Source organism: Scyliorhinus canicula, chromosome 24 (assembly GCF_902713615.1).
Source record: "Scyliorhinus canicula chromosome 24, sScyCan1.1, whole genome shotgun sequence".
NCBI lineage: Eukaryota > Metazoa > Chordata > Chondrichthyes > Carcharhiniformes > Scyliorhinidae > Scyliorhinus > Scyliorhinus canicula.
Genome location: NC_052169.1, coordinates 18,097,035 through 18,113,224, shown reverse-complemented (window position 1 = coordinate 18,113,224; position 16,190 = coordinate 18,097,035). Strand labels below are relative to the sequence as shown.

The window sequence follows — 16,190 nt, the reverse complement described above, 5'->3', positions numbered from 1 at the left end:
TTGAAATAAACACAAAAAACTGAAATAAAACAGAAAAATTCTGAAATAATAACAGAAAAATTCTGAAATAAAAACAGAAAAGCCTGAAATAAAACAGAAAATTTCAGAAATAAAAACAAAAATCTGAAATAAACACAAAAAATCTGAAATAAAACAGAAAAATTCTGAAATAAAAACAAAAATCTGAAATAAACACAAAAAATCTGAAATAAAACAGAAAAATTCTGAAATAAAAACAGAAAAACTTGAAATAAACACAAAAAACTGAAATAAAACAGAAAAATTCTGAAATAATAACAGAAAAATTCTGAAATAAAAACAGAAAAGCCTGAAATAAAACAGAAAAATTCAGAAATAAAAACAAAAATCTGAAATAAACACAAAAAATCTGAAATAAAACAGAAAAATTCTGAAATAAAAACAGAAAAACCTGAAATAAACACAAAAAATCTGAAATAAAATCAAAAATCTGAAATAAACACAAACATTCTGAGAATTAGTCTCCCGCCATATTTTTTTCTGTTCTGCCTATTCATCCTTGTTCATAAATCTGTGCTTCTCTTTTCACATTCTCACTGACTTCATAACCCACTCATAGAAAGGTTAGAGCACAGAAGGAGGGCATTCAGCCCATCGCATCTGTGCCAGCTCTGTGAAGGAGCAATTCGCCTAGCTCCACTACCCTGCCATTCCCTCCATAACCTTACCAAATTCTTCCTTTTCAGCTAACTATCCAGTTCCTCCCTATCTACCCTGTTTGGTCTCCTCATGATTTTGAACACCTCCTCTCAGCCTTTTCTCCAAGGAAAACAGACACAATTTCTCCAGTCTATCCGCATAACTGAAGCTTCACATCTCTGGGCCCTGCCTATGAAACTATCGTCGATTGTTGTAAAAACCTATCTGGCTCACTAATGCCCTTTAGGGAAGGAAATCTGCCGTCCTTACCCGGACCCTGGACATACCTGATCTCCTGGATGTGGTGGGATTGCCTGCAGTACCAGTAGTGACCACTGCTCCTGTCTGGAGCTGCTGGGACTACAGAGCTGCCTGTCATCCAATTGGCTGGCAACTCTCTAAGGCAGAACCTCCTATCCAGATCGGCGTGGTGGTCTTGCCTTAAATCAATCAGTGCCGCTCTCAGCATTAAATTGTTGCACAGCAGCTGTTGGGAACATGGGTGGGTTTCCCCCATTCCTGACATTTTAGCAGTGGGGAATTGGGGATCATGACACCCTATCAAATCTAGCCCAGAGAGACTGGTGAAGTGGGCAGACACATGGCAAATGCAGTTTAACAGATTGAAGTGATACATTGTGGAAGGAAGAATGAAGAGATACAATATAAACATAAATGACACAATTTTAAAGGTCTGCGGGCACAGACCTGGGGAAACCTGGGGGACACGTGTATACAAACGTTTTGAAGGTGCATGGATAAGTTGAAAAAGCTGTTCAAAAAGCATGATGGAATCTTGACTTTATTAACCAAAGTAATAAAACAAGAATGTTAAGTGAAACGTTTATCTTATATCATATCTTATAAAACGCTGGCTAAGGCCCTGCTGGGGTATTAAGTCTAATTCACTTTAGGAACATTTTAGGATGGAAGAATGTCTGGGCCTTGGAAAGCATAGAGGAGACTCACCAGCATGGAACGAGGGTGTTCCATTAGTTCCACCTGACTTGGTAAGGTCCTCCACCTGTTTTGTTATGCTCTTGACGTAGCATAAGCTGCTTCCTTGATGTACACTCTGACAAAAGAAGGTTCAGACTTGGAGATAGCTTTAACACATTTATTGAACTGTTAACAATTCTCCGACTTGGATTCGACTCTCCTGTTAATCCTGCTATAGCTACTCAGACTAACTAACCAGTCTGCTACAATCCACGTGGTGGGTGTGATGTGTTTCAGTCAACCCTGTCTGTACTCACTAAGTGTCTCCACTGGAAAGAGGCTGAGCATGTGTGCTGTGTCCTTTTATATGGGTTGGTGTAATGCCCTCCTGTGGTCATGTCATGCCTGGGTGTCTTGTCTCTGGTGCTCCCTCTAGTGTCTAGCTAGGTGTAGTGTCTTTATATCAACCCCTTGTGTATTTACAGTGATGCATATCACCACACCACCTACTTGCATTTCCTGACTTTAATAATTAAATAGTGAGGGTTACTATTCTGTTGTTTCGTTTTATTTTTGCGCCCCCTGTTCAACAACTGAAGACCACACCTCTCTACTCAACAACTCTTGTATTCCCCCAAATTTTCACTTTGGGGGGTCACACCAAATCTGTGGTATTAAAATGGGCCATGTTGGTGGGTGTGGGACTGGAGCCACATACAGGTCAGCATGGGTACAACTGCCATTGCAGATTTCCTTTCCTCAGTTTTTCTGATGACCCAACGTCTTCATGGCCATTTTATTGATACCATTGGTTTAGTCCCAGATTTTTATCAAATTCAAATTCACAACTCATCACGGTTGGGATATGATCTCTGGATTATTAGTCAATGTCTCAGGATTACTAGTCCAGTAAATTATAATCACAACACTATCGAACCACTTCCCATATCAGAAAACCTGGGAGGGATATATATCACTGTTCTACGATAGTTGGTTTTATAGGCCATGAACGAGTCCAGACCAAGTAGATTTAAGAACCTTGTTTTATTAACACTATTATTTGCAATATAGACCAGATCCCAACTGGGTCTGAACCGTCGGTACCATACCTGGCCGACTTTATACAGAACCTAACTGTGGTGATATGTATCACTGTAGATACACAAGGGTTTAATGTAGATACACTAGGACTGAGTAAACACTAGAGGGAGCACCAGAGACATCATGACATGCAGACATTCAACCAATAGTTCAGTAAGACAGGACACGACCAATGGGCAATCAATACACCCAGAGGTGACACTATCACAAGGGGGCAACCCGTATATAAGGACAGGGCACACATGCTCTTTCTCTTTCCATAGGCGACACTCAGAGAGACAGGAGCAGATCAGGAAGCATCACACCCACCGCATGGCTTAGAGCAGACTGGTTAGTTAGATTGAGTTACTATAGCAAGATTAGCAGGAGAGTCGAACTCAAGTAGGAAAATTGTTAACTGTTCAATAAATGTGTCTAACTTGGTCTCCCAGCTTCAAGTGCATTGTTTCATGTCTTGCAACATGATCATGTCCGCCTACAGCTGCCTCAAGTGTGCAAATACACGGGCCCTTTTGACCGGCCCATTCAGCCCACGCATGTTCCACGTGACCAAATTGGTCAGGGATTGGATTGGATTGGATTTGTTTATTGTCACGTGTACCGAGGTACAGTGAAAAGTATTTTTCTGCGAGCAGCTCAACAGATCATTCAGTACATGGGAAGAAAAGGGAATTAAACAGAATTCAAGAAATACAAGAAAATACATAATAGGGCAACACAAGATATACAATGTAACTACATAAGCATTGGCATCGGATGGAAGCATACATGGGTGTAGTGTTAATGAGGTCAGTCCATAAGAGGGTCATTTAGGAGTCTGGTGACAGTGGGGAAGAAGCTGTTTTTGAGTCTGTTCGTGCGTGTTCTCAGACTTCTGAATCTCCTGCCCGATGGAAGAAGTTGGAAAAGTGAGTAAGCCGGGTGGGAGGGATCCTTGATTATGCTGCCTGCTTTCCCCCGGCAGCGGGAGGTGTAGATGGAATCAATGGATGGGAGGCAGGTTCGTGTGATGGACTGGACGGTATTCACGACTCTCTGAAGTTCCTTGCGGTCCTGGGCCGAGCAGTTGCCATACCAGGCTGTGATGCAGCCCGATAGGATGCTCTCTATAGTGCATCTGTAAAAGTTGGTAAGGGTTAATGTGGACATACCGAATTTCCTTAGTTTCCTGAGGAAGTATTAGCGCTGTTGTGCTTTCTTGGTGATAGCGTCGACGTGAGTGGACCAGGATAGATTTTTGGTGATGTGCACCACTAGGAATTTGAAACTGCTCACCATCTCTACCTCAGCTCCGTTGATGCTGACAGGGGTGTGTACAGTACTTTGCTTCCTGAAGTCGATGACCAGCTCTTTAGTTTTGCTGGCATTGAGGGAGAGATTGTTGTCGTTACACCACTCCGCTAGGTTCTCTATCTCCCTCCTGTATTCAAACTCGTCGTTATTCGAGATCCGGCCCACTATGGTCGTATCGTCAGCAAACTTGTAGATGGAGTTGGAACCAAGTTTTGCCATGCAGTCGTGTGTGTACAGGGAGTAGAGTAGGGGGCTAAGTACGCAGCCTTGCGGGGCAACGGTATTGAGGACTATTGTGGAGGAGGTGTTGGTGTTCATTCTTACTGACTGTGGTCTGTTGGTCAGAAAGTCAAGGATCCAGTTGCAGAGTGGAGAGCCAAGTCCTAGGTTTTGGAGCTTTGATATGAGCTTGGCTGGGATTATGGTGTTGAAGGCGGAGCTGTAGTCAATAAATAGGAGTCTGATGTAGGAGTCCTTGTTTTTGAGATGCTTTAGGGATGAGTGTAGGGCCAGGGAAATGGCGTCTGATGTGGACCGGTTGCGACGATATGCGAATTGAAGTGGGTCAAGGCGTTCCGGGAGTATGGAGGTGATGCGCTTCATGATCAGCCTCTCGAAGCACTTCATTACAACTGACGTCAGGGCCACCGGGCGGTAGTCATTGAGGCACGTTGCCTGGTGGGGCACTCTACCCCCTCCCCTGTCAATCAGCCATGACCTTTCCTAGGCCGGCCCATGCCCCGCACCTCACCTGGCCCTCCTGCGGTAGCTACCGTCGCCCACTTTCCTAGTCCAACACCTTGAAAGTCTCCCCTTTGTCAGCAGTCTACCCCCCCGCCCCTCTTCCCCCCGCTGCATTGATCTTCAGCTCACCCCCCACTTTGCTTTATTAACTGCGCTCTCAACCTGTCTTACTGACTTAATAATAATAATCTTTAGTGTCTATGAAAAGCCCTAAGTCACCACATTCCGGCGCCTGTTCTGGTATACTGAGGGAGAATTCAGAATGTCCAATTCACCTAACAGCACGTCCTTCAGGACTTGTGGGAGGAAACCGGAGCGCCCGGAGAAAACCTACGCAGACACGGGAGAACGTGCAGACTCCGCACAGACAGTGACCTAAGCGGGAATCGAGTCCGGGTCCCTGATGCTGTGAAGCAACAGTGCTAGCCACTGCGCTATCGTGCTGCCCATTCAATGATTTGTGCAAATATACCCCATTCATTTTTTAAATAAAATTAGAGTACCCAATTATTTTTTTTCAATTATGGGGCAATTTAGCATGGCCAATCCACCTACCCTGCACATCTTTGGGTTGTGGGGGTGAGACCCACGCAGACACGGGGAGAATGTGCAAACTCTACGCAGACAGTGACCTGGGGCCGGGATCAAACCCTGGTCCTCAGCGCCTAAGGCAGCAGTGCTAACCACTGCGCCACCCCATAAATACACGGCATTCTTACATTTGAATATTTTCCCCTGTTATCATTACCGACCTTTTTTGAAACTTTAACCACATTCTGTTACAGCAAGTCTGATTCCAATGCTATTTCTTTAAGACTTGATTGCCTCCCAGCTAGCTGAGCTTGTTGACTGTCTCCTTCTCTATGTCACTAACTGGTCTCAATACAGTTTTACAGTGGCAGTATATACACTGTAAATTCGTGGATATTTGATTCAGCGATTGAACGGTACAAATGTAAATAATCCAATCAGATTAGTCACAGAGAGAGCAACAACAAATCAGGATGTGTCATTGCGTCTTTGCAGAATTTCATTCCTTCGTGCACTGTAGTGTTCTCATTGTCGCCCCACCCCCAAAAACGTGGTCAGTGGTTGCTTACGGCTCAGAGCAGATTAAATTCCCTGCTTTGGTCATCACTGTCCACGGTCAAGCGGATTCAAAGGTCAGTGAGGTCAACTGCCAAAAGTTACTCCTCACAATGGTTGGATGCACCATTTTCGGATTGGACAAAGGAAATTCTGATGCAAATTTAAATGGTTGTAGAGAGGTTGGGCTTCGCAGCTGAATTGGTGAAAAGTAACGGAAAGTGAGGCATAAAGGGAGTGAAAAATGATTTGAAAATGTATCTTAATAATGACAAACTTAAACCATCTATATCATTCCAGGTGTCAGATTATCAGTTAACATTGTTTTATGATTCTACCCTTAGAAGTGCCCTTGCTAAGGGTGGGCGATATGTTCCTGGAAGGGAGCTTTGCGAGTTTGAGGAGCTTGGAGGAGAAATTTGGGCTGGTAAGGGGAAATGAGTTTAGGTACCTACAGTTGCGGGACTTTGCTCGTAGACAGGTCCCATCTTTCCCACGCCTCCCGCCAATGGGGATCCTAGACAGAATAGTCTCTAGGGGGAAAGAAGGGGAGGGTAGAGTCTCGGGTATTTATAAGGTGCTCATGAGGGAGGAAGGGTCCCAGACAGAGGAACTGAAACTTAAATGGGAGGAGGAGCTAGGCGGGGAAATGGAGGACGGGCTGTGGGCAGAGGCCCTGAGTAGGGTAAACTCGACCGCAACATGTGCTAGGCTCGGGCTGATTCAATTTAAGGTCGTTCACCGGGCCCATATGACGGTGGCTCGGATGAGCAAATTCTTTGGGATAAAGGACAAATGCGCTAGGTGCGCGGGAGGACCATCGAACCACGTTCACATGTTTTGGGCATGTCCTAAGCTGAGGGGGTACTGGGAGGGATTTGCGGACGTCATGTCCCGGGTGCTAAAAACAAGGGTGGTGATGGGTCCAGGGGTGGCAATTTTTTGGGGTTTCGGAAGACCCGGGAGTCCAGGGGGAGAAAGAGGCCGATGTTTTGGCCTTTGCTTCCCTGATAGCCCGGCGACGAATACTATTGGCGTGGAGGGACTCAAAGCCCCCGAAGACTGAGTTGTGGCTTGCGGACATGTCGAGTTTCCTGGGGATGGAAAAAATTAAGTTCGCCTTGAGGGGATCTGTACAGGGGTTCGCCCGGAGGTGGCAACCATTTATTGACTTCTTTGCGGGAGAGTGAGCGTCAGCAGGGGGTGGGGGTAGAGTAGAGTAGAGTAGGAGGGAAAAAATGGCGGGTAGTACCGGTGGGAGAGGAGCGGGCTTGTGCAGTATGTTACGATTTAAATATTGAAAGTACATGGATGTTTGCACATTTTTGCCTTTATTGCTTTCCTTCTGTTGATGTCTGTAACTGTTTACAAAGCCAAAAACTACCTCAATAAAATTGTTTATTAAAAAAAAAAAGAAGTGCCCTTGCTGTCCTGGAAGAGAATGTACCCGGGCAACACAGAACCAACTGGGTTTATATCAAGTGCAGTGGGTTTTGGCTGCCTCGTACCAAATCTTTTCCACTGCCTCTTTACCCAGTGACCACAATTGGTGCAAATACTTCCAGCCACTTCTTGCTGTGGTCAGGAGATATCCTTCATTTTCAGGGTACAGCAGAATATTGTATTTCGCCAGAACCAGCGACTGGGAAAAGCGGCAGAGAACCAGCAGAAACACAGCGTCTCGTTCCTCAGGGCCCAACGGGGTCACACTCTCGAACCCTGAAAGAACATGGCCACCGACGCTTAGGGGATCGCTGCTCTCCAGCATCAGGTACATTATGGCTACGGCCACGTCACATACAGAACAACCATAGCTCATGTCAGTGAAATCCAAGATCCCGGAGATGTCCAACTCCTGCTGGGGGTGGGTCGGATCGGAATGCTCAGCCGAAGACTTAACAGGTTGTACTAGAATGTTGGTGTGACTGAAATCTCCGTGATTTAGGCCTGGTAAAGAAACAAACATTGCAAATTTTTAGCAACTATAACTGAATTTCTCGTTACATAGCACACACTTGTTGGAGTCACACGTTCACAGTCATATTTTCTGGTTGTGGTAAACCACTGTTACACCTTCATTGGGTGATGTAAGGTAGGACCTGTACTACAGGTTCACCGGTAGCCCCTGCCTGCTGGCTCCACCCAGTAGGCGGAGTATAAATATGCGTGTCCTCCATTCAGCAGTCATTTCGCCAGCTGCTGTGGGAGGCCACACATCTTAGAGCAATAAAGCCTCATTTGTATCCAACACTAGTCTTTGTACAATTGATCGTGCATCACTGGTGTGATCCCACTCACCATGAGCAATGCCACTGTGGGTCAGCTGTAGATTCCAATGGAACTCCAGGTCATAGGCCACATGGAAGTTCCGTACTGGAGGGCGAGGAGGAAATTTGGGCAAAAGCTAAATCTTTCTGGATTCTTCTAGCCTGTTTAAAATGATGCCGATTCCAGTGGATGGAACAACAACAACTTGCACTTATATAGAACCTTTGACGTAGCAAAATGCTCCGTGACCCTTCATCGGGGCATTATTAAATTAAAATTTACGCCAATGCACAAAAAATGTTTTAGAACAGTTGGTAAAATATTTGGTGAAACAGGTTGGTTTTAAAGAGTGTTGCAAAGGAGAAGAGAGAGGTGGTGGAGGAGAGGTTTAGGGAGGGAGGCACAGTCCACAGACCATGATGGTTGAAGGCTTGGCCATCAATGGTATAGTCAGGACAACTGGGAATGTTCAAGGCAGCAGGATTGGTGCACTGGAGGAGGTAACAGACATAAGGGAGGGTTGTAGTGGCTGGAGGAGGTTACAGAGATAGGGAGGGCTTTATGAGCTGGAGGAAGTTACAGAGATAAGGGAGGGTTGTAGTGGCTGGAGGAGGTTACAGAGATAGGGAGGGCTGTAGGGGCTGGAGGAGGTTACAGAGATAGGGAGGGCTTTATGAGCTGGAGGAAGTTACAGAGATGGGAAGGGTTGTAGTGGCTGGAGGAGGTTACAGAGATAGGGAGGGCTGTAGTGGCTGGAGGAAGTTACAGAGATAGGGAGGGTTGTAGGCTGGAGGAGGTTACAGAGATAGGGAGGGTTGTACCAGCTGGAGGTGGTTACAGAGATAAGGGAGGGTTGTAGTGGCTGGAGGAGGTTACAGAGATGGGAAGGGTTGTAGACTGGAGGAGGTAACAGAGATAGGGAGGGTTGTAGTGGCTGAAGGAGGTTACAGAGATAGGGAGGCTTTATGAGCTGGAGGAAGTTACAGAGATGGGAAGGGTTGTAGTGGCTGGAGGAGGTTACAGAGATAGGGAGGGCTGTAGTGGCTGGAGGATGTTACAGAGGTAGGGAGGGTTGTAGGGGCTGGAGGAGGTTACAGAGATAGGGAGGATTGTAGTGGCTGGAGGAGGTTACAGAGATAGGGAGGGTTGTAGGGGCTAGAGGAGGTTACCGAGATAGGGAGGGTTGTACTGGCTGGAGGAGGTTACAGAGATAGAAAGGGTTGTAGTGGCTGGAGGAGGTTACAGAGATAAGGGAGGGTTGTACCGGCTGGAGAATGTAACAGAGATAAGGGAGGGTTGTATTGGCTGGAGGAGGTTACAGAAATAAGGGAGGGGTGTAGGGGGCTGGAGGAGGTTATAGAGATAGGGAGGGTTGTAGGGGCTGGAGGAAGTTACAGAGATAGGGAGGGTTGTAGGGGCTGGAGGAGGTTACAGAGATAGGGAGGGTTGTAGGGGGCTGGAGGAGGTTACAGAGATAGGAAGGGTTGTAGGGGCTGGAGGAAGTTACAGAGATAGGGAGGGCTTTATGAGCTGGAGGAGGTTACAGAGATGGGAAGGGTTGTAGTGGCTGGAGGAGGTTACAGAGATAGGGAGGGCTTTATGAGCTGGAGGAGGTTACAGAGATGGGAAGGGTTGTAGTGGCTGGAGGAGGTTACAGAGATAGGGAGGGTTGTAGTGGCTGGAGGAAGTTACAGAGATAGGGAGGGTTGTAGGCTGGAGGAGGTTACAGAGATAGGGAGGGTTGTACCAGCTGGAGGTGGTTACAGAGATAAGGGAGGGTTGTAGTGGCTGGAGGAGGTTACAGAGATGGGAAGGGTTGTAGACTGGAGGAGGTAACAGAGATAGGGAGGGTTGTAGTGGCTGAAGGAGGTTACAGAGATAGGGAGGCTTTATGAGCTGGAGGAAGTTACAGAGATGGGAAGGGTTGTAGTGGCTGGAGGAGGTTACAAAGATAGGGAGGGCTGTAGTGGCTGGAGGAGGTTACAGAGATAGGGAGGGTTGTAGTGGCTGGAGGAGGTTACAGAGGTAGGGAGGGTTTTATGGGTTGGAGCAGGTTACAGAGATCGGGAAAACTGAAGCTGTAATCAATCTCATTCAAATGAGCAAATAGGAAGACACCAGTTTCTTGTCCTCTCTCGGCCTCACAGGGAAACATTAGGATTGGCAGGGGTGGAAATGCATTCTGGGTGGAGGCCCTGGGACAGCCTCTTATAGGCCCAGCCCGATATGCGCTTCCTTTGGCTATAGGACCTGAATATCAAAAGAACGGTACAACTGGCAGAATATTAATCCCACCAGTTCTAGAAATTTCTACCCAGTAGCTTTCCGGCCCAACAAAGGTGGACACTTACTTTTCCGAAACTTGCTGAGATTTGGAAGTATCTTTTCCTTGAATTGCTGAATAATCTGCTCCACCATTTGCCGATGGCTTTCCTCCTCCATCACGTGAAGGTACGTGTCCAGCATGTGAGTGTTTGAGAGCTTCCAGAGGAAATCCTCTCGCTGCAGACTCTCCCGGGTAGGATGCTGGAATTCCTGACAAAGAGACAAATCCCATTAGCATCTCCCAAACAATACATGGATCGTGCTGGGTGATAACAAATAATCCCCAGGGATCTGTTCTGGAATTCTGTCTCCCGGCACAATTTAGCATCAACAGGCACAGGCTCAGGAATTTAAAATGTTCATTCCGAGGAGACAAGGAACTGTGAGGTTGGACCAAGATGGACTGAGCAATTAATCAATTTGCACTGTTAGAGATTCAACACAGCTGCTCCCCCACTAACATCACCGTGGAAAACCTATAATAATTCGATTGCTCTGTGGATTGATTTGGTGACTGCAGCCTAGAAATAGGTGGGGCTCATGGAGGATTGGACCGCACAAGATGCAAATTATATTCAATTGGCGGCCTGACGATTGTAGGAATTGGTATATTTTCTGTTTTATAGGTATTTGGTGCTGAAATGGTTAAAAGCCCGAGTTAGGGTATGTATGTGACTACTGCAGTATTTTTTAACTCCTTGTTTAAAAGACAGACAGACACTGTGGCTGCAGAACGGGTAATTAAAGCATCGTAAAAACGAGATCATCTTTCATTCCAACCATGTAAAGTATTTACCTAAATAGAGATAATGGAATTTTGTTTATCGAAAGACGTTTCCCTGTGGTTTATATATTCGAGGGGTTAACCTTAGTGCGATGGCCATAGCCCAGTTAGTGGGAAAGAGATGATGTAGTTAAGGGGAGGAGCCAGGAGCTGAAGCAGTCAGGTGGTGAGTTTCAGTTTAGATTTTGCTCCGTTTGTCAAATGGTGTTAAGCTAAACAGTAGTTTGACAAAGGCAAGAATCTGCAGGGTGTTTCCTGAAGGATATCTCTCTCAAAGCACTTTTGCACTTTCTCCAAGACATAATTATACAGCAAACACTCCTGTATTTACAAAATGTACTTAAAAGGGGATTTTGACTTGAGATGGGTTTTGCTTGATTGGAGATAAAAAAAAGATAGCAGTTAGGAGTTAAAGTGTTTCATCTTATTGTTACACATTGCTTAACTAGTAATGGTAAGCTATGATGTTAAAGGGAATTTAATATTTTAATAATAAAGTTTGTTTCAATATACCATATCCCTATTTGTGCGTAGAATCACTCCTGGACTGAAAGGTCCTTTCATCAGTCTTACAAATTAAATAAAATATTGGGGGTTCAGTCCGGTATCCTCAAAAATGTTGGGATCTGGTCTGGGATCTGGGGTCACAGGGAGAGCTGAATTCCGACTTTGCGAAATAACCCTGTTGTTTTATTTTTATTTGTTTTAAGTGATTTTATTGTCACTTTTTATGGCTGAACACTCTGCAGCTGACAGGTGAGGGGCGGAGATGTGCTCTATGGCACCAAACACCCTCACCCCACCCTCTAAAGGAGAAACAACATTTTCTGTCAGTTTTAGTTGGGTGCTTTCTGCTTTGAGGATGAGGTGGGGTTGAGCGGAACGCGCGGGGCCCCTGGGGCAGGGTAGGGTGGGGAGGGGGGAGGGGTGGTGGGTGTAGGTGATAGAGAAAAACAAAAACAATCCTCGCTGGAATGATTGGGGTGAAGTCTCAGGGTGGGGAGATGGCATGGGAAGTGGGTGAAGAAATTGTGAGAGTACGGCAATGGGAAGGACGATGGCATGTGCTGGATATAGACAGGGAGGGTGGGTAGCCTGTGAGTGCGACGACAGGGAGGGCACATAAGAGGGAAGACACGATGGGGTTGGGATGAGGGCGATATGAGATAGATGAAAATATCATAGAATTTACAGTGCAGAAGGAGGCCATTTGGCCCATCGAGTCTGCACCAGCTCTTGGAAAGAGCACCCTACCCAAGCCCACACCCCCACCCTATCCCCATAACCCAGTTACCCCACCCAACACTAAGGGCAATTTTGGACACTAAGGGCAATTTACCGTGGCCAATCCACCTAACCCACACATCTTTGGACTGTGGGAGGAAACCGGAGCACCCGGAGGAAACCCACTCACACACGGGGAGAACGTGTGGACCCCACACAGACAGTGACCCAAGCCGGGATTCGAACCTGGGACCCTAGAGCTGTGAAGCAATTGTGCTAACCACTATGCTACCATGCTGCCCAAAAGAATGAGAAAGATTTAGCATGAGGGGGATTGGAGGCTTGGGATGTGGATTTAAAGAAGCAATAAAGGTACTAATATCACTGCAAATGTTTGGCGAGTCTCTGCTGGTTGATGCTCAATAAAGCAAAGGAATCATCTAGTGGGCCCCTTGCTGGTGCGGACACTCAATGAAGCGTGGGAAGGGGGGACTTTGCCCCCGACGATGTCATGGGCGCTAATCTTGTTAATTTTAAAGAAGGACAAGGACCCCCAGCAGTGTGGTTCATACAGGCCCATATCTCTCCTCAACGTGGATGCTAAGGTGCTGGCAAAAATCATGGCCACCAGGATAGAGAACTGTGTGCCAGGGGTTGTGCACAAGGACCAGACAGGTTTTGTGAAGGGAAGGCAGCTGAACACGAATGTGCGGAGATTGCTGAATGTCATTATGATGCCGGCGATTGAGGGGGAGGCAGAGATAGTGGTGGCGCTGGATGCGGAGAAGGCCTTCGATAGAGTGGAGTGGGGGTACCTATGGGAGGTGTTGGGGAGGTTTGGATTTGGTGAAGGGTTCATTAGATGGGCGAGGCTGCTATATGAGGCCCCGATGGCGTGCGTGGCCACGAATAGGAGGAGGTCGGAGTACTTCCGGCTTTACCGAGGGACCAGGCAGGGTTGCCCCCTGTCCCCCTTGTTGTTTGCACTGGCAATCGAGCCGCTGGCGATGGCATTGAGAGATTCAGAGAGGTGGAGAGGCTTGGTGCGAGGTGGAGAGGAACATAGGGTGTCGTTGTATGCCGACGACCTGTTACTGTATGTGGCGGACCCGGTGGGAGGGATGCCGGGAGTGATGGAGTTACTAGCCGAGTTTGGACCCTTCTCAGGTTATAAATTAAACTTAGGCAAGAGCGAGGTGTTTGTGGTGCACCCTGGAGACCAGGAGGAAGGAATTGGTAGGCTCCCGCTTAGGCGGGCAGGGGAGAGCTTTAGGTACCTGGGGGTGCAAGTGGCCAGGGACTGGGGGACTCTCCACAAGCATAACTTTACCAGACTGGTAGATCAGATGGAGGAGGAGTTCAGGAGGTGGGACATGCTGCCATTGTCATTGGCGGGGAGGGTGCAGTCCGTCAAAATGACAGTGCTTCCGAGGTTCTTGTTCCTTTTTCAGTGCCTGCCCATCTTTATCCCCAGGGCCTTCTTTAGGAGAGTGACTAGCAGTATTCTGAGCTTTGTGTGGGCACATGGGACTCCGAGAGTGAAGAGGGTGTTCCTGGAGCGAGGAAGGGATAGAGGCGGGCTGGCGCTGCCCAACCTTCTGGGGTACTATTGGGCAGCCAACGTGTCAATGGTGCGTAAATGGGTGATGGAGGGGGGAGGGGCGGCATGGAAAAGAATGGAGATGGCGTCATGTAGAGGTACGAGCCTGGGTGCCATGGTAACGGCACCGTTGCCGCTCTCCCCTAAGAGGTTTACCACGAGCCCGGTGGTGGCGGCGACCCTAAGAATCTGGGGACAGTGGAGACGGCATCGGGGGGAAACAGGGGGCTCGATGGAGGCTCCACTGGGTGGCAACCATCGTTTCATCCCGGGGAACACGGATGGGGGATTTAGGGGGTGGCAAAGGGCGGGCATCAGCAAATTGAGGGACCTGTTTATTGGCGGGACGTTTGCGGGCCTGGGAGAACTGGAAGATAAATTTGGCCTTCCCCAGGGGAACATGTTCAGATACCTGCAGGTAAAGGCGTTTGCTAGGCGACAGGTAGAGGGATTCCCTTTGCTGCCCTCGCGGGGGACGATGGACAGAGTGCTTTCGGGGGTGTGGGTAGGAGAGGGGAAGGTGTCTGACATCTATAAGGTAATGCAGGAGGTGGAGGAGTCGTCAGTGGAGGAGCTGAAGGCTAAATGGGAGGAGGAACTCGGGGAGCAGATAGAGGACGGGACTTGGGCGGAGGCCTTGGAGAGAGTCAACTCTTCCTCCTCATGTGCGAGGCTTAGTCTCATCCAATTTAAGGTGCTGCACCGGGCCCACATGTCCGGGACTAGGATGAGTGGGTTCTTCGGGGGTGAGGACAGGTGCACCAGATGTTCGGGGAGTCCAGCGAACCACGCCCATATGTTCTGGGCATGCCCAGCACTGGAAGAATTCTGGAAGGGGGTGGCGGGGATGGTGTCGAGGGTAGTTGGATCCAGGGTCAAACCAGGGTGGGGACTCGCGATTTTTGGAGTTGCGGTAGAGCCGGGAGTGCAGGAGGCGAAAGAGGCCGGTGTCCTGGCCTTTGCGTCCCTAGTAGCCCGTCGAAGGATTCTGTTACAATGGAAGGATGCAAGGCCCCCAAGCGTGGAGACCTGGATCAGTGACATGGCGGGATTTATAAAATTGGAAAAGGTCAAATTTGCCCTGAGAGGATCAATACAAGGGTTCTATAAACGATGGCAGCCTTTCCTGGACTTCCTGGCTCAGAGATAGGTAACTGGGTCAATAGCAGCAGCAACCCGGGGGGGGGGGGGGGGGGGGGGGTGCATTATTGTAGTGTTTATTCTGTAACTTTATAGTGTGTTAATTTGTGTTGTTGTTAAAATGCTGGGTTGTTCATGGGGATGGGGCGAATGTATATGATTGTTAATATTATTGTTATTTTCGGTATTTTACTAAGGTGCGTCAATGTTGTATAAAATCAAAATTTCTCAATAAAAATTATTTAAAAAATAAAAATAAAGCAAAGGAATCAGATTCCATTCCTAACATCTTCCAGAGGAGCATTGATATTGGGTGATCCCTTCTCCCATTCCGACTCTTGGCTTTCGAGTAAATCCAGCATCTGGCGAGATCAGACCTTCTGAGGTACAGAATCACCTCAATGCTGCCTACAGACCTCAAATATTGAGGAAAACTTTTGTCAGAATCCTTTCACAATGTGTCTCGTACCATCAGTGATCTGTTACAATAGGTGACAAAATTGATCAGACCACAAGAACCTATGGGCTGCATCACAGTTTCCGGGGGAGGGGGTGGCGGACATGGGGCAAAATTCTCCGACCCCCGCAGGATCGGAGAATCACCCGGGGCCGGCGAAAAACCCGCCCCCACCGTGGCCGGAAATCTCCGCCGCCCAGGAAATGGCGGGGCCGGAATCACGGCGCGCCGATCGGCGTGCCCCCTGCACCGATTCTCCGGCCCGCGATGGGCCAAAGTCCCGCCGCTGAGAGGCCAATCCCGCTACCGTGGTTTCAACCACCTCTGGTGGCGGTGGGATTGGCAGCGCGAGCGGGCCCCCGGGGTCCTGGGGGTGGGGGCGCGGAGTGATTGGACTCCAGGGGGTGCCCCCACGGTGGCCAGGCCCGCGATCGGGGCCCACCGATCGGCCGGCGGGCCTGTGCCGTGGGGGCACTCTTTTTCTTCCGCCGCCGCCACGGCCTCCACCATGGCGGAGGCGGAAGAGAACACCCCTACCGTGCATGCGCCGG

At 48.2% G+C, this 16,190-nt stretch overlaps 1 protein-coding gene across 4 annotated transcripts in view; it reads right to left on the bottom strand.

The window, feature by feature from the left end:
- Positions 1-7,153: 7,153 nt before the first annotated feature.
- The window catches only part of LOC119956848 (hydroxylysine kinase-like), a 28,007-nt gene continuing 18,970 nt past the window's right edge, over positions 7,154-16,190 (bottom strand). For all 4 annotated transcript variants that reach the window (XM_038784338.1, XM_038784340.1, XM_038784337.1 and 1 more), the window contains exons 4-5: positions 10,461-10,644; positions 7,154-7,788 (exon numbers count right to left, since the gene is read on the bottom strand). In XM_038784338.1, the coding sequence (XP_038640266.1) occupies positions 7,319-7,788; positions 10,461-10,644 (654 nt within the window). In that variant the 3' untranslated portion in view covers positions 7,154-7,318. The remainder of the gene's footprint in view (positions 7,789-10,460; positions 10,645-16,190) is intronic.